Genomic DNA, 24906 nt, shown 5'->3' with positions numbered 1-24906 from the left:
ATTACTGATTCAATATTTTATCATACACTCCAAGACTTTTTCAGCATATAAAACTACTGGCATCAACTGGCTCATAACTGTAGTAATAGCAAAAAAAAAAAACGTATAAAGTCCTAAAATACTGCTTGACTAAACTAAATATTATAGCAGAGGTATAAGAAACTCCTGTGTCTCACATGGGCACATAAGAAAACCACAGTGGTTACAGAGAACAGTTGGTATCGTGCACCACACCCCAATTAGTAAATGTGATATGATCTCGCCTCAACACAATACCACAGAAGACAACATGCGCATAGAGCTTCAGGGCATGTTACTAATTCACATTTATACATAGCGGCAATACTGAAACGTGAGCTCAACAATATTTAGGGTATGTTCACACTCAGAGTTTTCAGGCGTATTACGGGGCATAAACGCCTCTAAATACACCTTGAAAAACGCTAGCTTAATGCCTACAAACATCTGCCCATTGAATTCAATGGAAAAAATTGCATTTAGTTCAGACGGGGTGTTTTCTTTTTACGCCGCCGTTTTAAAAAACGGCGAGTAAAAAGGAGAATGTCACCTATTGAGCGGTTTTTCTTCGTGTCAATTGAAAAACTGCTCCAAAAAACAGCTGAAAATCAGAGGCTGTTTTCCCTTGAAAACAGCTCCATAATTGAAATAAATGGTCATGGTTCACTAACACGTAAGGGAACTGTATAAGCAGCAAGTCCATATAGTTATGCCCATCAGAAGGATGCCACTTATGGCAGCCTATATTCTTTCTATAGTGTAACAGGCAAAGCAGAATTCATCAAGTCAGCGGGGCAGACTTCTTTGGTGAGCGCTGGTCCTCCATGTCTGACACGCAGGATCCAGCTATTATCGATCACATCTAAGTTAATGAACCAGCGCTCACCAAAGTAGTCAGCCCCGCTGACCTGTTGGATTCGGCTTTGACCGCAAGTTATAGTTTATGTATACAGGATGTATACAAGCTGGATCCTAAAAAGTAAAATTTTTTTTTAATAAAACCCAATTCAAAAGTTGTTGAAAATAAAAAATATTGATTAAAGGCTACGTACACCTTTTTGAAGGAATTTTTTTATCCGTAATTACGGATGAAATTGCGCACCCATTCATGTCTATAGGCCACCTTTCCGTATTTATATTTACTCATGCGTGTCTGGGCCGTAGAAACGATCTGCAAAATAAAGAACATGTCCTATTCCTGTTCGCAAAGTTGCAGACGGCTAAAGATGTGCAGCCATCTGTAAGTGTGGAAGCGTTGCTATGCAACAGATGGGGATTCCCCAAGAAAACGGCACCTGAGCGATCATGTGGCATTTTCAAGGGGTTGGGACATGTTGGTGACATAATTTGCAGCCTCCTTTTTTTTGCGGATCTGCAAATACGGATAAACTACGGACCATATTCGCGGACAGCGTGCCAGATGTGCGTTTGACTACAGATCCGTATTTGCAGACAGTATATTACATTTTTTGTGCAAGCGCAGCGGACAAAATTCTAGTACTACCATGTATTAGTACTACAGCAAAGTACTGTAGTGTGCACCGAACTCCCTGCACATGCTCGGAAACACAGCACACACCACCACTTACGCTATACAGTGGTTTCGGTCTTAGGCCCCATGCACACAAACCTGCTTTTGCGGCCACAATTCCCCCGAAAATCCACAGGAGAATTACGGCCACATTCATTTCTATGGGCCCATGCACACGACCGTGGTTTCGGGCCCATGCACGACCGTGGTTTCCACGGTCCGTGCATGGCCCAGGAGCCTGGACAGCAGAAAGAACGGACATGTCTTATTACGGCCGTGTTCTGCGGTCCAGGCTCATAGAAAATTTGCGGGCGGCTCGCGGGTGACACTGCGCGGCCGGCTGACCTGAAAATCACGGCTGTGCACATGGCTACGGTCGTGTGCATGAGGCCTTAGGATGGATTCACACACAGCGTTTTAAACTGCGTTTTTTGTACGGCCAGATATTACATTAGTCTATTGTAAAATATCAAATGCACTACATACAACTGCATTTGGGTTTCTGAAATTTGAGGCAATTTTCTGGTTAGCGGCGTTTTTTACCTAACGCAGCATGCGTATTTCCAATAGACCTCTATAGGACTTCAAAATTGCACAAAAACAGCAAGCACAAAAATTACCCTAAATGAAAGAGCCACCAAAAAAAACAAAAATTAAAAAGTTACAGTTTAATAATGCTAGCGTTTTTAGATGCAGTTTAAATTGCCAGAAAAAAAAATCCATGTGGATTGAAGTTGCGTCATAGCCACGGTTTTACTGCGCATGTTGCAATCCTTCCACGAGATGCTTTGTAATCTAGGTGAGACTGTCAAGTGAATATTACAGGGAACCGTGCAGAGGGGGGGGATCAAAACGAGTGCGGTGGAAAATTGGGGCAGTTGACCATAGCAACACGGCCATTTTCCAAAGGACCTATGAAAAATGAGCAACGGAAGCCTATTAGTTGCTATGGGCAACTGATTTTTTTTTCCTTACATAGATTTTGATTGATGTCCCAGAAAGTCATGCAAGGGAAGACCCTTATAACCTTCTGTTACTAAACAAAAAAAAAAGGAACCCCTTTTACACAAATCTTACAAGTGAATATCACCATAGTGTTTTCTACCCTTTGAAGTCGGTAGGGTAAACAGTCACAGATATTTCTGAGCTAAACAGAAGCGGCCACCGCAGCAAGGTATGAATGAGGATTCATCAATTCCTATTTACTAACATTACACTTCTGGGCGCTGAGGTAAAATACTGCAGCAGCCGCAAAATAAATCAGCACAAAAAAAAACACGTAAATCAGCCTTACATCAACTTATATAACCTCCATATTCATTTTTGACTGCCAGAGACCCTGGAGAGAAATCATAAGTGGTTTTCATTGAGCTGATGACTATTGGTCCCGGTGGTCATGTGACTGCTTAGATGATCGCCGGTATCGTGTAGTAGGACACTTTACTATAACCAGCACAGCCGGGTTCACAAGTAGTGTATCCGCAACGGATTTTAATCTGCAGCGTATTACAGTAGCAGCAAAGTGGATGAGATCTAACCCCTTCCCGACATTTGACGTATCCATACGCCAAACTCGGGTAGGGGGAGGGAGTATGGAGCTGTATGTTACAGCCGACACTTCAGAGTAACTAGCGGCATCGCTCTCTAGTGCGATCCCGCTAGTTTAACTCGTTAAATGCTGCGGTCAATACCGACCGCAGCATTTAAATCGTCAGAAAGAGGGGGGCGACCCCCTCTAACAGCTCATCGCGCCCCCCGCAACGCAATCGCGGGGTGGGGCGATGGTTGCTATGGCTGCCTGGGGGCTTAATGAAGGCCCCCAGGTCTGCCATCTTTGTGCACCTATTAGCAGGGCTTAATAGTTGCCTGTCAGAATCACGATATACTGCAATACATTAGTGTTGCAGTATATCGTGCAAGCGATCTAACGATCGCTGGTGTAAGTCCCCTAGGAGAACTAATAAAAAAAAAAAGTAAAAATGTGTAAAAAAAAAATTCAAAAAGTAAAAAATAAAAAAAAAACCCTTTTCCCATTTTCCCCCTAGAGCATAGTAAAATAAATAAACAAACATAATTGGTATCGCCGCGTCCGTAAAAGTCTGAACTATCACAATATATATCATTATTTAACCCGCACGGTGAACGCCGTAAAAAAAACAAAAATTGTAAACGCCAGAATGTCTATTTTTTGGTCACCTAATCTCCCACAAAAAATGAAATAAAAAGTGATCAATCCGTCGCATGTACCCCAAAATGGTATTATTAAAAACTACAGCTTATCCCGCAAAAAATAAGCCCTCATACCACTTAATCAACGGAAAATAAAAAAGTTGTGGCTCTCGGAATTTGGCGACGCAAAATAAATTCTTTTTTACACTTTGGTTTTTACTTGTAAAAGTAGTAAAATATAGAAAAACGATATATATTTGGTAACGCCGTAATCGTATTGACCCACACAATAAAGTTAACATGTTGTTTTAATTGCACAGTGAATTCCCTAAAAACGAAGCGCAAAAAAAACATGGAGGAATTGCTGTTTTTTTCATTTTCTACCCCACAAATAATTTTTTCCCCCGTTTCCTAGTACATTATACGGCAAAATAAATGCTGCTACGAAAAACTACAACTCGTCCCGCAAAAATCAAGCCCTCATAGTACTATATCGACGGAAAAATAAAGACGTTATGGCTTCTGGAATGTGGGGAGTAAAAAACTAAAATGAAAATCTGAAAAAGGGCTGCGGCGGGAAGGGGTTAAACAAATCTCATCCACACACTGCGTTAAAAAAAAACGCAGAAAATCTGTTCATAAATTGACCTGTGGTGCGGTTTTTAATCTGCAGCATGTAAATTTCTGTTGCGGAAACACTGCTTTTCTGTTGTGGGTTTTGCCCATTAAATTAAATGGGAAGGTAAAACCCACAACAAGTAGCAGAGGTTGCAATTTTTGTGGCGGGAAAACAGCGATTCTGCTGCAAAGATCGCAACTCAGAAAAAAAGGGATTCTTTTTTAAAAACCTATTTTCCGCAGCGGACATTCGGGCTGAAAAACAAATGCTCATCCTGCCAATCATTGTCGTAAAGCTAGCCCGGACTTGCTAAAAACTAAAAAATGGCATATATTTTATTTTTTTTTATTATTATTTTACACTACAAGCCTAAAATGCTAACAAAAATATAAAAAATTAAGTGAATAGAAAAGAAACCTGCATTGAAAAAAACATTGCAAAAACCATGTCGCTTACCTGACAAATAAAGACGTTCTAGCCATTTAACTAACGCACGCGAAAAATGGTTATTGACCAAATTAATGAACAAAATAATCAATACATTTTTTATAAACCACATTTGTCTAGGACACTCCTCCATGTTTAGTTATCACATAAGTTATATATTCTGACAGGATAATTACCACAAACGAATAACATACAAATCACTTAGCACTTTACATCTTTTCCCAACAGGTAAAGGTTGAGCGGGAAGGTCTGTAACGTCAGAGATGACCAGCTGGCCAATATACAGATTAGAATCATTACATTGGACTGGTATATAGGCAGCAGACATGCTCACGTATTCGTTATTGCGATGTATGTATTATGCAGTATATTAAATGTACGTCACTACCTTCAGCCAGAACATCCTCAGTCTCCTCCATGTCTCTCTGGTGGTTGACCTCCTCTGTAGACATCTTTACTGGAGAGTCTAGTGCAGCTTCCTCACAGCAATGAGCTCCCTAACTGACTAAACGAGAGTCCGTCTCTGCCTCCTCCTGACTACACAGCCACATGTGATGCTACGGTAAACGCCATACACTATAGTCTCACTTCTGTAATGACAGGGCAGGGGGCTCTTTACAACGGGTAGTTCTCTGGGACGGAACAATATGGGCACAGCTTTATGCTGACAGGAAGTTGTAAGCTGGCATGGAAACAGAGGGTGAGGAGATGTGCCAGTGCTGTGTAGGATGCTCTCTCATATTAGATAAGTGATGTGGTAAGGTTCTATATATACAGACACACCCAGGAAGTAACGGGAAGTGAATGGGCACCGCAGAACAAATACAGAAAAAAAACCAACGACGTTTATTATTGTGCCTGAGCAGGACGAATAAGAGCTTGTTCACACAGTGCAGACTTGATGCAGATGTATTTTTTTAAGCCAAAACCAGGAACGGAATCTTAACAGAAAAATTATAAACTCCTTTCCTCGATCCAATTCTGGTTTTGCCTTACAAAATGCATGAAAAATCTGCAACAAATCTGCACTGTGTGAACATGGCCTAATGGAGATTTGTCAGAACTAGCACAATGGGAAAGTATGTAAAGTGTCAGTAGCAACCAAATGAGCGGCTTTTATTTTCTAAAGGACATTACAGAAATGAAAGCTGGGATCTGATTGGTTGTTATAGGGAAACCCCATCTAGTTCCTTTTTACAAGTTTTATAAATCCAGCGTACTGCGTGTAGAAGGGGCACATTTCTATATATATATATATATATATATATATATATATATATATATATATAATATATATAGTGTCATAAGAACAATGCTTTGCAAAAAGAAAAAAAATGCAACAAATTGATCAAATCCGTGCACACTGCATGATACTTTTGGAGCAACTACACACACTAAGGGCCTGTTCACATCACCGTTCGCTTTCCGTTCCGGGGTTCCGTCGGAGGTTTCCGTCGGTCGGGTGAACCCCGCAATGGAAAGTGAAAGCGAAACCATAGCTTCTGTTTCAGTCACCATTGATATCAATGGTGACGGAAACATTGCTAATGGTTTCCGTTCGTCACCATTCTGTCAGGTTTCCGTTTTAATGACGGAATCAATAGCGCAGTCGACTCCGCTATTGATTCCGTCGGAAAACCGGAAACCTTCCGGAATGGTGACGAACGGAAACCCTTAGCGATGTTTCCGTCACCATTGATATCAATGGTGACTGAAACGGAAGCTGTGGTTTCACTTTCCGTTGCGGGGTTCACATCACCGTTGCCCTTCCCTTGAGGGGTTCCATCAGAGGTTTCGGTTGGGTTAACCCCTCAATGGAAAGGCAAACGGAAGCCTAAGTATCCGTTTCCCTCACCATTGATATCAATGGTGACAGAAACCTAGTTAATGTTTTCCGTCTGTCACCGTTGAGACTGCGGCTATTGGTTCCGTCAAAATGAGCTAGGTTTCCGTCACCATTGAGTCAATGGTGAGGGAAACGAAGCTGAGATTTCCATTTGCCTTTCCGCTGAGTGGTTAACCCGACGGAAACCCTCAGTGGAGCACAGACGGTGATGTGAACACAGCCTTAGGCCGGATTCACAAGAGCGTGTTCGGTCTGTGATATACGGACTGTCTTCCGGCAGTATTTCCCGGACCCAACACACTGCAGGGAGCCGGGCTCTTATCGTCACAGTTATCACAGTACCCGCTCTCAGCGGAGCCGTCAGTTCAGCTGAAGTTACAGAATCGGCTGACAGAGAACAATATGGGGGAGTTCACACACGGAAACTGCGTCCGAAACCGCGCCAAAAAATGTCTGAAATCGCCTCCCATTGATTTCAATGAGAGGCGTGTTTTCCGCAAGCGGAAAAAACGCTTGCGGGGGTAAAAAAGAGTCATGTCCTTTCTGCAGACATTTCCGTCTCTGACCTCCCATTGACGTCAATGAAAGGCAGAGAAAGCGTTTTTCACTGAAGTTTTTGCTTGCTGTTTTTCCGCCCGCAAAAAAACTCAGTGTGAACTAGGCCTATAGCTTCTACGCATACAGGATACACAGAAGCTGTATCGTAATATATATATATATATATATATATATATATAGTGTACAGAGCCAGTGTGACGTGCTTGAAAGTTCCTTAGAGCTTCGATCATGGGCAGGCAGGTATTTTATTTATTTTTTTGCCAGTGGAAATGATAGTATCACATAGAGTGGAGATACCTTCAAAAGACAAAAGTTCAACGTTTAAAACGACATTTATTAGTGGCTGACACGGGACAACGACCCACAATATATGACGTTTATGGTCTATTTTTTCTGATTCCAGCAAATGACAGAGAAAAGCTTTGAACTTTGATACCTCTCAGTGTGTAAGACGAGCGTCTTAGGGTATGTGCACACACACTAATTACGTCCGTAATTGACGGACGTATTTCGGCCGGAAGTCCCGGACCGAACTCAGTGCAGGGAGCCGGGCTCCTAGCATCATAGTTATGTACGACGCTAGGAGTCCCTGCCTCGCTGCAGGACAACTGTGTGTGCACATACCCTTATTGCGTCTGCGTTTACATTTAAATTTTTTGTGTAGTGAGATAAAAATAATGGAGCATGAGGGCTGTGTCAACAAAATATCATCTTACATACAGGTATTAATCGTCTTGTTTTGATAACCATCAACAAAATGTGATGGTTTTTTTTGTATGGCTACACCATGATAGCTTCAACTGCAGAAATAGTAAATGTTAGGGTATGTTCACACTGCTTATTTTCGGCCATTTTTCGGGCCACAAACGGCCGAAAAATTGGAGGCAGAACACCTCCAAACATCGGCCCATTGATTGCAATGGGAAAACGGCATTCTGTTCCCACGGGACGTTTTTTTACGCGCCCGTTTTGAAAAACGACCGCGTAAAAAAACGGCCGGGAAAAATAAGTGCATGTCACTTCTTCAGCCATTTTTGGAGCCGTTTTTCATAGACTATAGAAAAACAACTCCAAAAACGGCTGTAAAAAATGCCTGAAAATCAGGAGCTGTTTTCCCTTCAAAACCGCTCCGTATTTTCAGACGTTTTTGATTTTGTGTGTGAACATACCCTCACTTTGTGTTTGTGCGCACGCAAAATAAAAAATGTCTCGAAATACAGAGCTGTTTTCAAGGCAGAACAGCTCCTGATTTTCAGACGTTTTTTCGCGGCCGTTTTTGGAGCTTTTTCAATAGTCTATGAAAAACAGTTCCAAAAACGTCCCAAGAAGTGACCTGCACTTCTTTTTGGCGGCTGTTTTTCGTAAAAAAGCGGCCCATCGGAACAGAACGCAGTTTTTCCCATTGAAATCAATGGGCAGATGTTTGGAGGCGTTCTGCTTCCGATTTTTTGCCTGTTTACGGCCCGTAAAACTACCGAAAATAAGCCGTGTGAACATACCTTAACCCGTTAGTGACCGGCCCATCGTGTTTCTACGTCGGTCACTAACGGGCCTTATTCCGATGCCATAGACTTTTTACGTCGCGGCATCGGAATAAGTTTACAGAGCAGGGAGCTGTCAAATCTCCCTGCTCTCAGCTGCTAGAGGCAGCTGAGGGCTGGGAGCGTCCCTGTTCTGCTGGTGAGATCGATATTAGTATCGATCTCACCCGTTTAACCCCTCAGATGCGGTGCACAATAGCGAGCACCGCATCTGAGTGGTTTTGGAGAGAGGGAGGGAGCTCCCTCTCTCCCCCACCGACACCCGGCGATACGATCGCCGAGTGTCAGTGTCTCCAATGGCAGCCGGGGGCCTAATAAAGGCCCCCAGGTCTGCCTGGAGTGAAAACAGACAGGCAGTAATGCACTGCAATACAAAAGTATTGCAGTGTATTATAAATGCGATCGCAGAATCGCATATTATAGTCCCCTAATGGGACTAGTAAAAAAGTGAAAAAAAAGTTTAATAAAGTTAATTAAAAAAAAATGTGAAAAAAAATGAAAAACCCAGCTTTTCCCCTCACAAAATGCTTTACTATTAAAAAAACAAGATAAAGTTAAAAAGTTACACATATTTGGTATCGCCGCGTCCATAACGACCACGACTATAAATCTATTACATTATTTAACCCGCACGGTGAACGCCGTAAAAAATTTAATAAAAAACTATGGAAAAATTGCTGTTTTCTGTGAATACTGACTTTAAAAAAATTTGATAAAAAGTGATCAAAAAGTCGCATCTACTCCAAAATGGTACCAATAAAAACTACAAGTCTTCCCGCAAAAAAAAAGCCCTCATACCACCGCATCGGCGAAAAAATAAAAACGTTACGGCTCTTCAAATATGGAGACACAAAAAAAAAAATTTTGAAAAAAAAGCGTTTTTACAGTGTAAAAGTAGTAAAACATACAAAAACTATACAAATTTGGTATCGTTGCAATCGTAACAACCCGCTGAATAAAGTTATTGTGTTATTTATACCACACGGTAAACGGGGTAGATTTAAGACGCGAAAAAGGGTGGCGAAATTTCAGGTTTTTTTCTATTTCCCCCCAAATAAAAGTTAATAAAAGTTAATCAATAAATAATATGTCCCCCAAAATGGTGCGATTGAAAAGTACAACTTGTCCCGCAAAAAACAAGACCTTATACAGCTATGTCGACGCAAAAATAAAAACGTTATAGCTCTTGGAATGCGACGATGGAAAAACTTAAAAAATGGCCTGGTCATTAAGGTCCAAAATAGGCTGGTCATTAAGGGGTTAAGCATTATTGGAAACATAATATAATCAAAAAAGAGGAAATATATACAAGGACTTTATCCTTGGTGATGAAACATGTTCTTAGTCTATTTCTGCACAGGTTCTTAGCTCATCTTAGATTGCTCAATTTCCTATCATTGACATCTGTGCAGCAACAATAAAGATCAAGGTAAATGGGCATGACTCAGGGGCAGGGGTGAACCTAGCCCCTCTGCTGCCTGAGGCGAACTATAAAAAGACGCCCCCCCCCCCCCCCCAAATCTATCTGAGTTTTCTCATTACTAGCTTTACACAACAAACACGCATTAGCTAGATAGATAGATAGATAGATAGATAGATAGATAGATAGATAGATAGATAGATGAAATTGGTTTACACATTTTTTTTAAATAGGAAAACATTTGTTGTTTACTTGCTAAAGTGCTGTTTGAGGTATAGAAAAGATTTAAAGAATTCTACTTAGGCCTCATTCACACGACAGGGTCCGAGTGTTGACCGGGAAAATCGTCCCGTTTGCATCCGTTCCGATTCCGTTCCGGGCCGTGTTGCCGTTTTTACCGGCCGATTTGGACCCAATTTGCATCCGTTTTTTTCCCTGTCCGTTTTAAAATCGGATGAATTTCATTTAAATTTGTTGCCACACACAGCCCTTTGTAGATAATGCCACAGCCCCCCTGGTAGGTAATGCCACCCAGCCCCCTGTAGGTGATGCCACCCAGCCCCCTGTAGGTGATGCCACACAGCCCCCTGTAGGCGATGCCACACAGCCCCCTGCAGGCGATGCCACACTGCCCCCTGTAGGAATGCCACCCTGTCCCCTGTAGGTAATGCCACCCAGCTCCCTGTATGTAATGCCACCCAGCCCCCTGTGGGTAATGCCACCAAGTCCCCTGTAGGTAATGCTACCAAGTCCGCTGTAGGTAATGCCACCAAGTCCCCTGTAGGTAATGCCACCAAGTACCCTGTAGGTAATGCCACACAGCCCCCTGTAGGTGATGCCACACAGCCCCCTGTAGGTGATTCCACCCTGCCCCCTGCAGACGATGCCACCCTGCCCCCTGTAGGCGATGCCACCCAGCCCCCTGTAGGTTGCACCCATCCCCCCCCCCTTCAAGGAGAAGTCACTGACTTCAATGTCCATATATGGACAGTGTAGTCACTGACTTCTCCTGGAGAGGAATTCCCTGCCACAGGTTGGGAATACCGCTTCAGAAGTGAGTGACATCGCTGTGTCCATATATGGACAGTGTAGTCACTCACTTCTCCTGTAGCGGCATCCCCGGCCATAGAGTCGGGGATTCCGCTGCAGAAGTGAGTGACTTCTCTGTGTCCATATATGGACAGTGTAGTCACGCACTTCTCCTGTAGCGGAATCCCCAATCCCCGGCCGGGGATTGGGGATTCCGACTCCTACAGGGAGCAAAAAAAGACCCTCCTCCTCCTCCTCATATGCACTCTGCACTGTGAGGAGGAGGAGGAGAGAGAGTGCGCGAGCGACGGTAGACCCGGCCATCACTCGGGACACATTCCGGTGATGGCTGTGTATTACCCGGCCCCATAGACTTCTATGGGAGCCGGGCGGCCGGGTACCCGGCCGAAAATAGGGCATGTCCCATTTTTTGACGGCCGGTTTTCCCGGCCGTCAAAAAATCGGTCGTGTGAATAGCCCCATTAGGGGTCTATTGTTCCTAATGCCAAAAAACGCGCCCCTTCCTACCCCGGTGATGCTAGGCTGCAGCTGCTTTATTGTATCTGGCTGGTTATGAAAAATAGGGGGAACCCCACGTAATTTTTTAAAAATAAATTGAAAAAAAAATTATGTGAGATCCCCTCCATTTTTCATAACCAGCCAGATACAATAAATAAGCAGCCTAGCATCACCAGGGTGGGAAGGGCCATGGTTTTTGGCCCTTCCTAGCCTGATAGTACTAGCCTGCGGCCACCCCAGTACCCTTCACTTCAGATGGTCGGGTACTGGATTGTACCCATCTCTTCCCAGTACTCCTGGTGGTGGTGGGTAGCGGGGTAATAATAGGGGGTTAGTGCTAGCCTTTTTACTGGCTAACACTAAGCCCCTTCTTAGTAATGGACGCTCTCAATCAGACAGCTGGCATTACTAAGGCGGTAATAAAGTATTAAAAAACTGAGACATAAAAAAAAAAAAACTTTTATTGAAATAACTCTTCCACACAATCCAATTTAACCATTTTATTGAAAAAAAGCTTAGTGTAGCTAAACGTTTGACAAACCTCTGACATGTCATAGTGACATGTCAGAAGTTTGGATTGGTGGGGGTCCGAGCACGGAGACCCCCACCAATCGCTAGAACTAAGCAGCTGAAGCATTCGTGTGAACGCTCAGCCGCTTCGTGTCTGTTTGGCTTTTTCCGGAAATAAATGTATCTGTGTACGGGCTCATAGACTTTGTATTGAGTCCGTACACGATACATTTATTTCCGGTAATAGCCAAACAGACATGAAGCAGCGGAGCGCTCACACGAGCACTTCAGCTGCTTTGTTTTAGCGATCGGTGGGGGTCTCAGTGCTCGGTCAACCACCAATAAAAACTTCTGACATGTCAGTATGACATGATAAAAGTTTAGTTACAGTTTAAAGGCTATGTACACCTTTAAAAACGTATTTTTTAAATATATATATATATATATATCAATGTGATTGGTGCAAGTTTTAATTACTTTTTATTGAAAATGATTTGTACTTTTTGAGATACAGCTGCTTTGTATCCTGTATACAGAACAGCTGTATCTAGTGCTGAGACCTGAATCCATTAAGTCACCTATTATCGATCACATCTAAGTTATGAACTTAGATGTGATCGGTAACCGCTCGATCCTGCCCCATCTAATTTAAAAGGGGTCGGCCGATGCTGGGGGGCCGGGAGTATATTGCAAGGGGGGGTTTGGGCGTTTTACTGACAGCAGAGCGCTCTATAGGGGGGAATAATCCCCCCCATAGAGCCCTCACTAGTTACTATACTGAAAGGTTAGGGGATCTGAGCATCCGACTGACTGCTCTAAAGGGGTGGCAGAATACTCCCCCCTATAGAGCCCTCTGCAGAAGTCATGCGCTCAGACCGCCCCTCTCCTGCATCCCCCTATCCTTCCATTATAGTAACGTGAGGGCTCTATGGGGTGGATTATTCCCCCCTCATAGAGCCCTTGGCTGTCAGTAAAATGCCCAGACCTCCCTTGCAGTATACTCCCGGGTCCCGGTCCCCCAGCTACGGCCGACCAACACCTTTTAAATTAGTGAAGGTAGGAGCGTGAGCGCTGTAAGTGGCGCTCAGTTTTTAATACAGGCCACCGCTCACCTCGTGCATCTCGTCACTCCTCTTCTTGAAGAGAGAGCACTCGACCGCTCCTTCTGCAGACCTGCTCCACTCTGGCGGCGCGTCCTGCGTACAGCGTCAGAGAGGAGGAGTGTTCTTACAGATGGGCACCATCATGCGGCACGTCAGGTAAGGCAAAATAAGGCATGCCCTCCCCCCCCGGTCCAGTGCTTCCCTAGTTCAAAATGCCAAAGGCGTAGCTAGGAAAGACTGGGCCCCATAGCAGGCAGACAAAACTCTTGACTGGGGCCCCCCCAGGTACCAAAAGCAGCCCCCCTTATAGATAGTGCCCCCTGTAGAATGTGCTATACAGCCCCCCTGTAGGCAGTGCTATACAACCCCGACTATAAACAGTGTCACACCCCACTTGTAGATAGCGACCCCCATCTCCCCCTTGTAGATAGTGCCATACAGCCCCCCTGTAGATATCGCCATATAGCCCCCCTGGTATATAGCGATATACAGACCCCTGTAGTTTGCGCCACACACAGCCCCCTGTAGATAGAGCCACAGCCCTCCACCTTGTAAATAGTGCCACACAGCCCCCCTCCCTTGTATATAGTGCTGCACAGCCCCCCCTTAGTAGATAGTGCCACACACAGACCCCTGTAGTTTGCGCCACACACAGCCCCCTGTAGATAGAGCCACAGCCCTCCACCTTGTAAATAGTGCCACACAGCCCCCCCCTTAGTAGTCTCACACGGCCCCTTGTATATAGTGCCACACAGCTCCCCCATGTGTACAGTGCCACACAGCTCCCCTTTTATATACTGACACGCAGCCCCCCTTTGTATATAGTGCCACAAGGCAATGGCGCATCCGAGAAAGTTGTATCAGCCAGGGGATGTCAATCAAACATCGAAAGTTTGGTTTGGAGGCAGGACTATGTGACTCGTCAGGATACGGCTCCGCCCCATGACCCTCTAATGAGTAATTAGCATATAGTGTGTGCCGTTTTAAAAGTGGATTTTAAAGATTTTGCTACATCTGAGAAAAAACATACAGGGGAAATATTGTCAGGTCATGTATTACCACATGGTGGTACATATATACAGCACTAGATCCAAGCTCATACATAAATACAACACCAGAACCAAGCTCAGTACATATATACATCGCATTCCAAATTATTATGCAAATGTTATTTTTCGCTGATTTTCCTAAATAGTCTATGCAAATGACAGTCAGTATAATCTTCAAGCCATCAACCGCTAGAGTATAATGCAAATTTTATTGAACAAATCTCCTAATGATAACAGATTTTTTTTTAGAAGTAAAAAACTCAAAATGCACGGTTTCAAATTATTATGCACAACAGAGATCAAAACATTTTAAAGGTTGTAAAGAGAACTAAAATGGTAATTTGTTGAATTTGCAGCATCAGGAGGTCATATTTACAGAAATCAAAAGCTCTTTCAATCAAAAAAAACTTAACAGGCCAAGTTACATGTTAACATGGGACCCCTTCTTTGATATCACCTTCACAATTCTTTCATCCATTGAATTTGTGAGTATTTGGACAGTTTCTGCTTGAATATCTTTGCAGGATGTCAGAATAACCTCCCAGAGCTTCTGTTTTGATGTGAACTGCCTCCCACCCTCATAGATATTTTGCTTGAGGATGCTCCAAAGGTTCTCAATAGGGTTGAGGTCAGGGGAACATGGGGGCCACACCATGAGTTTCTCTCCTTTTATGCCCATAGCAGCCAATGACACAGGGGTATTCTTTGCAGCATGAGATGGTGCATTGTCATGCATGAAGATAATTTTGCTACGGAAGGCACGGTTCTTCTTTTTGTACCACGGAAGAAAGTGGTCAGTCATAAACTCTACGTACTTTGCAGAGGTCATTTTCACACCGTCCAAGACCCTAAAGGGGCCTACCAGCTCTCTCCCTATGATTCCAGCCCAAAACATGACTCCGCCACCTCCTTGCTGACGTCGCAGCCTTGTTCATTGCCATTCACCAACCATCCACTACTCCATCCATCTGGACCATCCAGGGTTGCACGGCACTCATCAGTAAACAATACGGTTTGAAAATTAGTCTTAATGTATTTCTGAGCCCACTGCAACCGCAAACTGCTTGTGAGCATTGTTTAGGGGTGGCCGAATAATAGCTTTATGCAGACTTGCAAACCTCTGGAGGATCCTACACCTTGAGGTTCGCGGGACTCCAGAGGCACCAGCGGCTTCAAATACCTGTTTGCTGCTTTGCAATGGCATTTTAGCAGCTGCTCTCCTAATCCTATTAATTTGTCTGGCAGAAACCTTCCTCATTATGCCTTTATCTGAACGAACCCGTCTGTGCTCTGAATCAGCCACAAATCGTTCCACAGTACGATGATCACGCTTACGTTTTCTTGAAATATCCAATGTTTTCATACCTTGTCCAAGGTATTGCACTATTTCACGCTTTTCGGCAGCAGAGAGATCCTTTTTCTTTCCCATATTGCTTGAAACCTGTGGCCTGCTTAATAATGTGGAACATTGGTCTTAAGTAGTTTTCCTTTGATTGGGCACACCTGGCAAACTAATTATCACAGGTGTCGGAGATTGATTACAATGATCCAAAGAGCCCTAAGACACAATACCATCCATGAGTTTAATTGAAAAACTAATAATTAAATGTTTATGACACTTAAATCCAATGTTCATAATAATTTGGAACACGGTGTATACAGCACTAGAACAAACTTCAGTACATATCTAAAACACCTGAACCAAGCTCAGTACATAAATGCAGCACTAGAACCAAGCTCAGTACATATATACAGCACTAGAACAAAGCTCAGGACATATACAATACCGTTCAAAAGTTTAGGGTCACTTAGAAATTTCCTTATTTTTGAAAGAAAAGCACATTTTTTTTCAATGAAGAAAACATTAAATTAATCAGAAATACACTCTATACATTGTTAATGTGGTAAATGACTATTCTAGCTGCAAACGTCTGGTTTTTAATGCAATATCTACATAGCTGTATAGAGGCCCATTTCCAGCAACCATCACTCAAGTGTTCTAATAGTACATTGTGTTTGCTAACTGTGTTAGAAGGCTAATGGATGATTAGAAAAAACTTGAAAACCCTTGTGCAATTATGTTAACACCGCTGTAAACAGTTTTGCTGTTTAGAGGAGCTATAAAACTGACCTTCCTTTGAGCTAGTTGAGAATCTGGAGCATTACATTTGTGGGTTTGATTAAACTCTCAAAATGGCTAGAAAAAGAGAGCTTTCATGTGAAACTCGACAGTCTATTCTTGTTCTTAGAAATGAAGGCTATTCCATGCGAGAAATTGCCAAGACACTGAAGATTTCCTACAACGGTGTGTGTACTACTTCCTTCAGAGGACAGCACACACAGGCTCTAACCAGAGTAGAAAGAGAAGTGGGAGGCCCCGCTGCACAACTGAGCAACAAGACAAGTACATTAGAGTCTCTAGTTTGAGAAATAGACGCCTCACAGGTCCTCAACTGGCAGCTTCATTAAATAGTACCCGAAAAACGCCAGTGTCAACGTCTACAGTGAAGAGGCGACTCCGGGATGCTGGCCTTCAGGGCAGAGTGGCAAAGAAAAAGCCATATCTGAGACTGGCTAATAAAAGGAAAAGATTAATATGGGCAAAAGCACACAGACATTGGACAGAGGAAGATTGGAAAAAAGTGTTATGGGCTGACTAATCGAAGTTTGAGGTGTTTGGATCACACAGAAGAACATTTGTGAGACGCAGAACTGAAAAGATGCTGGAAGAGTGCCTGACCCAATGTGTCAAGCATGGTGGAGGTAATGTGACAGTCTGGGGTTGCTTTGGTGCTGGTAAAGTGGGAGATTTGTACAAGGTAAAGGGGATTTTGAATAAGGAAGGCTATCACTCCATTTTGCAACGCCATGCTATACCCTGTCGACAGCGCTTGATTGGAGCCAATTTCATCCTACAACAGGACAATGACCCAAAGCACACCTCCAAATTATGCAAGAACTATTTAGGGAAGAAGCAGGCAGCTGGTATTCTATCTGTAATGGAGTGGCCAGCGCAGTCACCAGATCTCAACTCCATAGAGCTGTTGTGGGAGCAGCTTGACCGTATGGTACGCAAGAAGTGCCCATCAAGCCAATCCAACTTGTGGGAGGGGCTTCTGGAAGCATGGGGTGAAATTTCTCCCGATTACCTCAGCAAATTAACAGCTAGAATACCAAAGGTCTGCAATGCTGTAATTTCTGCAAATGGAGCAGTCTTTGACAAAAGTAAAGTTTGAAGGAGAAAATTATTATTTCAAATAAAAATCATTATTTCTAACCTTGTCAATGTCTTGACTATATTTTCTAGTAATTTTGCAACTCATTTGATAAATATAAGTTTGAGTTTTCATGGAAAACACAAAATTGTCTGGGTGACCCCAAACTTTTGAACGGTAGAGTATGCAGCACCAGAACAAATACGGCTCAATTTAGTGCAACCCCTGCCGTATAGGTTTGTACGGCGTAAAACTACAGCTCCCAGCATGGACCGAACAATGATAATGATATGCTGGGAGATGCAGGTTTCACACAAAAAAAAATCATACCATCCATCATCTCGCTGCAGATCATACAGTGACTACAGTGCTGATTAGAGGCAGAATAAACATTTACATAAACATTTACATTAAGTGACTCACCGGTGACGTCTCAGATTCTAGTTCTTTTCTTCTCCCTCCGGTCCAGACCTCTATGATGACTTCTCCCGGCCATGACCCATTTCTGCAGTTTTCTGCTCAGATGTCTTCAGCGTCTCACTTTTAAAACATTTCTGCACCTATAAATGAAGTTAAAATTCTCAAAATTTAATAACGCCATACACTGTGTCCCTGATTATAATAGCACCATACACTGTGTCTATAGATAGTACCTCACACATAGCTATCCCTGTATATAGTGTCCCACATATAGCTCCCCCTGTATATAGTGCCCCACATTTACACATATAGACCCCACTGTAGATAGTGCCCCACATACCCACATATAGACCCCCCCTGTATATAGTGGCCCACATCCACACATATATACCCCCCCTGTGGATAATGCACAACATCCCCATATAGACCCCCCCTGTATATAGTGGCCCACATATAGACCCGACCCCCTGTATACAGTGGCCCACATCCCAACATATAGACGACCCCTCCCTGTAGATAGAGCCCCCACTGTACATAATGCCACTCACAGTTTTAGTAGAGAAAAAAAATGAAACTTTACATACTCACATGATCTCGTCGGGCGGTGATGCAGATCTTCTCTCTTCTGAGCAGGTCTGCTGGAGCTGAATGACACGTCGTTCAAAGGCGCTGATTGGCGGTGCAGAATGCTAGCGTTGTTGAAAGGCGCTGATTGGTGGTGCAAGTAATTTTGCCCCACCAATCAGCGTCATTGTAAGGCGTTGAATGGTTGGGCATGTTCTGGAACATACCCGGCCATTCAGCACTAATGCATGTATTTGTACCTGCGTGCTATAGACGCAAGTACAATTACTGCAAGACGGGGTGGCTGTCGCTAGCATCGGGGCCCCCTCCGGTGCTAGCGACGTCCCTGGGCAAGAGGGGACCCGTGTCGCCCGGCCCATAAATGTTAGAGGCTCAGCCGTGCGGGCCCCGTAGTAGCGTCGCTACAGCAGTAGCAGCCATAACGGCTACTAGCGGCGCCATCGGGCATATGGGGGGGCGTGTCGGCTAGCAGCACGGGCCCCCTCAAGCCACGAGCCCCGTATCAGCCGCTACGGCTGCTACCGCAGTAGTTACGCCACTAATGCCGCCCCCCATTTTCGGCTAGGTGGCGCCGCCTGAGGCTGTCGGCTCACCTCGCCTCATGGCAGGTACGGCACTGCTCTGGGGCGTAGCTAAAGGCTCATGGGCTCTGGTGCAAGAATTCAACTTGGGCCCCCTAGCCCTCCTCAATGCCACCAGACCCCTGTGCGTGCCTATGCCCAACCGCCTTGCCCAACAGCACCCATGGTTGCCCCCACAGTATAATGCCCCCCATAGCTGCTTCCACAGTATAATGCCCCCACACAGTATAATGCTTCCTATAGCTGCCCCCACACAGTATAATGCCCGCCATAGCTGCCTTCACAGTATACTTCCATCCATAGCTGCCCCCACAGTGTTACGCTTACCATAGCTGCCCCCACACAGTGTAACGCTTCCCATAGCTGCCCCCCACACAGTATAATGCCCCCTTTAGCTGCCCACACAGTATAATGCTCCACATAGCTGCCCCACACAGTATAATGCCCCCGTACCTGCCCTCCTCACAGCATAATGCCCCCCACAGTGTAATGCCCCCCATGGCTGCCCCCACAGTACAAAGCCCCTTATAGCTGACCCATACAGTATAATGCTCCCACACAGTATAATGCCCCCTATAGCTGCCCCATACAGTATAATGCCCCCCATACAGTATAATGCTCCTATAGCTGCCATCATATCAGCCCCCCTGCCATACCCAATATAATGCCCACAAATGTGCTAATAGAAAAATAACAAAATAATTATTTACCTATCCCTGTTCCCACGATGAGTAGAGGAGATCCTTCTCCTCCTTTGGCCTGTGCTATGAGTGACTCAGCGCAGACCAGCACCATGACGTCACTACATCGCGCCTGTCTGCGCCGAGCCGCTCATGGCTCACGGCACAGTGAATGCTGGAGCAAGGAGCCGTCAGCTCCTTGCTCCAGCATTTAATTCAACTGTATCTGTGGCCTGAGGACACAGATACAGTTGGAACCGGGACCAATGCGTTCAGCGCTGTGTGGCAACGGGGGCCCTGTGGGCCCCCCAGGCTTAGGGGCCAGGTTGCAACTGCAACCGTTGCGACCCCTATAACTACGCCACTGGTATGACTGTAAGGGTCAATGCGCACGATGCGTATTACGTGCAGTTTTTTTTTTAAACAATTTTTATTGACAATTTTTCACATTTTGTTTTAAACAGATCACATAGAATTTGCGTCATAGTTGAACAACACGCAATTTGCAAAACAGAATAAAATACAATACAATACAATACAATAATGGCATATGACCAGGTTCACATAGTAAATAAAAAACAGTACTTCCCCTACCCCTGAACACGACTTAGGTCAGCAAAAGTAAACAGCGCATAGAATATAATTATAATTAACCAGAGCTAACGAGAGCCAGAGATCTCCCCCCTGCCATCACCTATCAAGACAAGATTTGTAAACCAGCCAAAGTGCCTGTCAGAAGTTCCGTATGATACCAAGCAGTGTGCCTAAAACGCGTAACAATTTCCGCCACCTCGGCAGCTGTGCATTGCGATTCAATAAAGATTCGCCATTTAGCAAATAGCTTCTTGGCCCCCGCTTCTTTCCGTCTTTCCACCTCTACTCGTTCAAGAGCTAATATCTGTTTCAAATGTAACACGATCATGTCAAGACCCGGAGTGTCAGTTTCCAGCCATCTATAGAGAAGACGCCTTAAGGCCACCAGTAAAATTGTGTGTATCAAGGGGGACGGAGATCTCTTCTCCCGACTACCTTCGTCCTCTGGCGGTCGCGCCTGGTGGAACAACAGCGCATGAGGCGTCATAGGAAGTTTCGCTTTCCAATGATCTAAGATATATTTGTTCACCATCAACCAGTAACGTTTATTCTGAGCACAACTCCATACTCCATGCCAAAGATTCGTCAATGGAGTGTTATACTTGGAGCAGGCAGTGATGCGATCGGGGAATGACTGTGAAGGCAAAATATCAAAGCCATATATTGCTGAATGCATTAACTTAAAATAGGTTTCCCTCCAACTCTCACTCAAGATAACTTTCCGTACCGTCTCCCAACCTTCCAATATGGTCTCCCCTATATCCGGATCCTGAGTCCACCTTCTCCAAACTTTGAACATAGATCTAGGAAGTGGTCGAATAAAACTGTCCCCAAGTGCTCTATACAGCACCGAAATAGTCACCCTATGAGACGTTGGACCGATGACCTCGTCCAGAGTATGTGTGGTGGCTTCTTTTGACAAATCCCTTAACCTAGATGTACAAAATGACCACACTTGGAGAAAATTACCCTCTCAGGGACTGAGTTTGGCTTTGATTTCAGACGCGGTCAGCCATCTCCTGTCCTCTACTTGTATAAGGTCACCTGCACATTTAATCCCTGCTAGGTGTCCCTGCCTCTCCGCGTAACTACTGTCCCATACTGAAAATATGATTACAGTACGGGACAGTTTTCCCGCAGCGAGGCAGTGACACCTAGCGTCATAGATAACTATGATGCTAGGAGCCCGACTCCCTGCAGTATGTTCGGTCCGGGAAATGGGGCCGACATACAGACCGTATATCACGGACCGAACACGCTCGTGTGAATTAGGCCTTATTCGCACGACCGAATACAGTCCAGGGAGCAGTACCCCTAGCATCATAGTTATGTATGATGCTCGGTTTCCTTTCCTCCCCACTTGAATACTGTCCCATACTGTAAAAATGTTTTTACTACAGGACGGTAGTCCCGCGGGGAGGCAGTAACTTACTTCGTCGTGGATGACTATGATGCTAAAAGTCTGTCTCCCTGAACTGTGCTCGGTCCTGGAAAAATGCAGCTAACATACGATCTGTATCTCACGGACCTAATACGGCTGTGTAAATAAGGCCTCAGGGTGAAGACACATGTCATGACGTCAGCATGCAGCCAAAAACCACATCCATGTGCGGTGTCCACAGATTATAAATTGACAGTTAATGGCTTCAAGATTTTGCAGGTAATACCACAAACATTGATTGTTAATGGCCACGCAGATTTGTGAGTAAAGCTGCGATATTATCTACAAATCGTGCGGCCATTAATTACAAATTTGTAATCCGGGCCAACCGTACATGGACATGGCTTGCGGCTGCTGCTTCATGTGTCCTCAACCTGACATTGTACATATGTACAGCCTGTAACGTGTTTCAGGTACACAATAAAAAACAAGTTTACGCAAACGTGTAAATAGACGATCATAATGGAACTGTTGAAGACTGGTGAGAACTGATGCACTTTGAGTTTCAAATAAGATAAAAAGAACTGCATGGACGTCACAATAGGTCACAGGATCATGCCCACTGCAGACACTTTGGGGGAATCGCAGGTCTTATAGAAAGGAGGTTTCAAAATATATGTGTGCCTATTTTTTGTCATCCATCCATCCATCCATCCATCCATCTCTCTAAACAATGTGTTATAGTCCCAAAATGAATACATTGCGCCACACAGTGCCCATATGAAGTGTCACATAGTGCCATACGCTGCCACATTATAATGCCCTAGAGTCTGTAATTTTAATGCCCTACAGTAACTTCTTTATTACCATACAGTACCCCTTTAGTCTGTCCTTGTCCCCAGGTTTTGCTTGGACACAGGCAATTTTCAGCCTGTGGTTTGCATATAAAACACCCTCTATGTTGAAATGTAGAAATCATTCCTTGAAAGCATTGCCATTATTTTCTTGCCCCAACAGATTGGTAATTCTCTGCAGATAAGTGATTAATTGTTTTTTAACCTGTTCAGGACCAGGCACCGTTTAGCTATTTTTAGCACTTGTTAGTTAAACGGCTATATGATTTTTGCATTGTTTTGTTTTTGCTGGTTTCTTTTCTTATCATTTTTATATACATAATATTTGCGTTTTGTTGTGTTTTTTTTTTTTTAGCAGTTTTAGGCTTATAGTTTTATAAAAAGAAAAAAGTGAAAAAATATGCTGCACATCAGCCCCAATTGCGGGGAAATTCCTTTGTTACTGTTAGGGTATGTTCACAAGTTGCGTAAACACTGCAGATTTTTGGCAACGGATTTTAATGCGGATAATCCGCAACGTATTACAGTAGCAGCAGAGTGGATGATATAGAAACAAATTTAATCCACAGGCTGCATAAAAACTCAGCCGGAAAAAAAGTTCATAAATTGACCTGCATTACGTTTTTTTTAATCCGCAGTTTGTCCATTTATGATTCGGAAATGCTGCCTTTCTGTTGCGGGTTTTCTCCATTGAATTCAATGGGGAGGTATAACCCGCAACAAATACCAAGTGTTGCGATTTTTGTGGCAAAAAAGCTGCGATTCCACTGCAAAAATCGCAACTCAGAAAAAAATACTTTTTGTCGTTTAAAATGAATAAAAAATGTTACTTACTACCCGGTCCTTGTCATAGCGACGTGTTCTTCTTTAGACGTTTTAACCTGTGTGGCTGCTGCAGCGGTCATATGGCCTGCAGCGTCATCCCAGCAGGCTACAGAGGGATGGGATGCGTTGCCATGATTACGGAGAATAGGGTGAGTAGAATAGAATTTTATTTTTGTTTTTTTTCAACTGCTGTTTTGGTGCAGTTTTTAGTCCGGAATTCCCTGCGGGTTCCAGGGCAGATACGCTGTGTACTTTTATGCAGCGTATCCGCCCTGTGTGAACATGGCCTTAGGGTGTGATTGGTCAAGTTCGGTCCTGCCTGCTATGTGACCAGTCACATGACTATCAGGACCAATAGAGACAGCGGTGCTGAAGCTGCCTCTATTCTATACGCAGTATCTGACTGCTAGGCACCCAGCACTCAGCTGCCCAATTGTTTGGGCAGCAAGCATAAACCCATGCTTATATATACAGTAGGCGGTCCATAAGCAATTAATACCCACATGCTGGAAAGTGGAAAGAGTCATCATATAATCTACATTCCCTTTGTACCATTATAAATTAAAGCACAAATATCCATGGAGAAAAATATGAAGTTCTTCTTCTTATCTGAGATTATGACAGGCAGGTCTACTTCTGCTTTAAACAAAACCACAAAAGATGACATGAAGTCTGGGAACGGAATTTGTGGTTTCTTATGTGCCACATGAGGGTGCTCCTCCTATCACATGCTCTGTCACGTATAAATAACCAGTATATAAAGGCTGCTTTACCTATGATTTCTTCACTTCATCTTACAGTAATGTGCTTTGAGCAAGTACAGTACGTAACAGTATTGGGCATTTCTTAACCAGAAACGTCCATGATCAGAAAACATACAGGAAGTGTATCGGCTGAAAGCAAGTAGTGCTCTAAATTGCAAAAAAATAGTCTAAATAATAAAGTGGTGGGAAATAGAAAGCTAAATTCACAAAATGTTCAAATAATACAAAAGCTGGCACATTACTTTTCTTTAGAGTAAAACGTCTATTTTCCTTTTGTTTGTTATCATATGATGAACTATTGACAGATTTCAATAATGCTAGCTAATAATAAATCTGAAACTCTACACTATGGCTGGGTTCACATCTGTGTTATGATTTCTGCTTTTCCATTCCGTCAAAAGAACAGAAAAAATGTTTGTTTGTTTTTTAAAGACCAGTTTGCTTCAGTTCAGTCAGGTTTCAGTTTTTTGGCTGGAATGAATAGTGCAGCGCTATTTTTTTCCGTTACAAAAACCGGGAACTTGACAAAATTTACCTTTTTTTATGTTTCATTTGGGAGTCAACGGATGCCAGACACAAATAGAATGTCTTCAGTTTGTATCCGTCATTCATTCCGTTTGACGGATACAAAATCAAAAAAACAAAAAA

The 24906-nt window shown here is 43.7% G+C and overlaps 2 protein-coding genes across 9 annotated transcripts in view; one reads left to right on the top strand and one right to left on the bottom strand.

Moving 5' to 3' along the window:
• Positions 1 to 5557, bottom strand: part of RIPOR2 (RHO family interacting cell polarization regulator 2) — a 157394-nt gene extending 151837 nt beyond the window's left edge. For 3 of the 6 annotated variants that reach the window (XM_075826552.1, XM_075826553.1, XM_075826551.1), the window contains exon 1: positions 5173 to 5556. In XM_075826552.1, the coding sequence (XP_075682667.1) occupies positions 5173 to 5236 (64 nt within the window). In that variant the 5' untranslated portion in view covers positions 5237 to 5556. Of the gene's footprint in view, positions 1 to 5172 lie in introns of all 6 variants that reach the window. The other 3 variants (XM_075826554.1, XM_075826556.1, XM_075826557.1) reach the window with 2 other exon arrangements.
• Positions 1 to 24906, top strand: part of CARMIL1 (capping protein regulator and myosin 1 linker 1) — a 489111-nt gene that overhangs the window by 39031 nt on the left and 425174 nt on the right. For 2 of the 3 annotated variants that reach the window (XM_075826548.1, XM_075826545.1), the window contains exon 1: positions 5187 to 5346. The exons of the other annotated variant lie outside the window; for it this stretch is intronic. In XM_075826548.1, the coding sequence (XP_075682663.1) occupies positions 5339 to 5346 (8 nt within the window). In that variant the 5' untranslated portion in view covers positions 5187 to 5338. Of the gene's footprint in view, positions 1 to 5186; positions 5347 to 24906 lie in introns of those variants that run through there. 3 annotated transcript variants of the gene reach the window in all.

Source organism: Rhinoderma darwinii, chromosome 5 (genome assembly GCF_050947455.1).
Source record: "Rhinoderma darwinii isolate aRhiDar2 chromosome 5, aRhiDar2.hap1, whole genome shotgun sequence".
Taxonomy (NCBI): domain Eukaryota; kingdom Metazoa; phylum Chordata; class Amphibia; order Anura; family Rhinodermatidae; genus Rhinoderma; species Rhinoderma darwinii.
The sequence above is the reverse complement of the archived record's forward strand: the minus strand, read 5'-3'. Positions and strand labels throughout refer to the sequence as shown.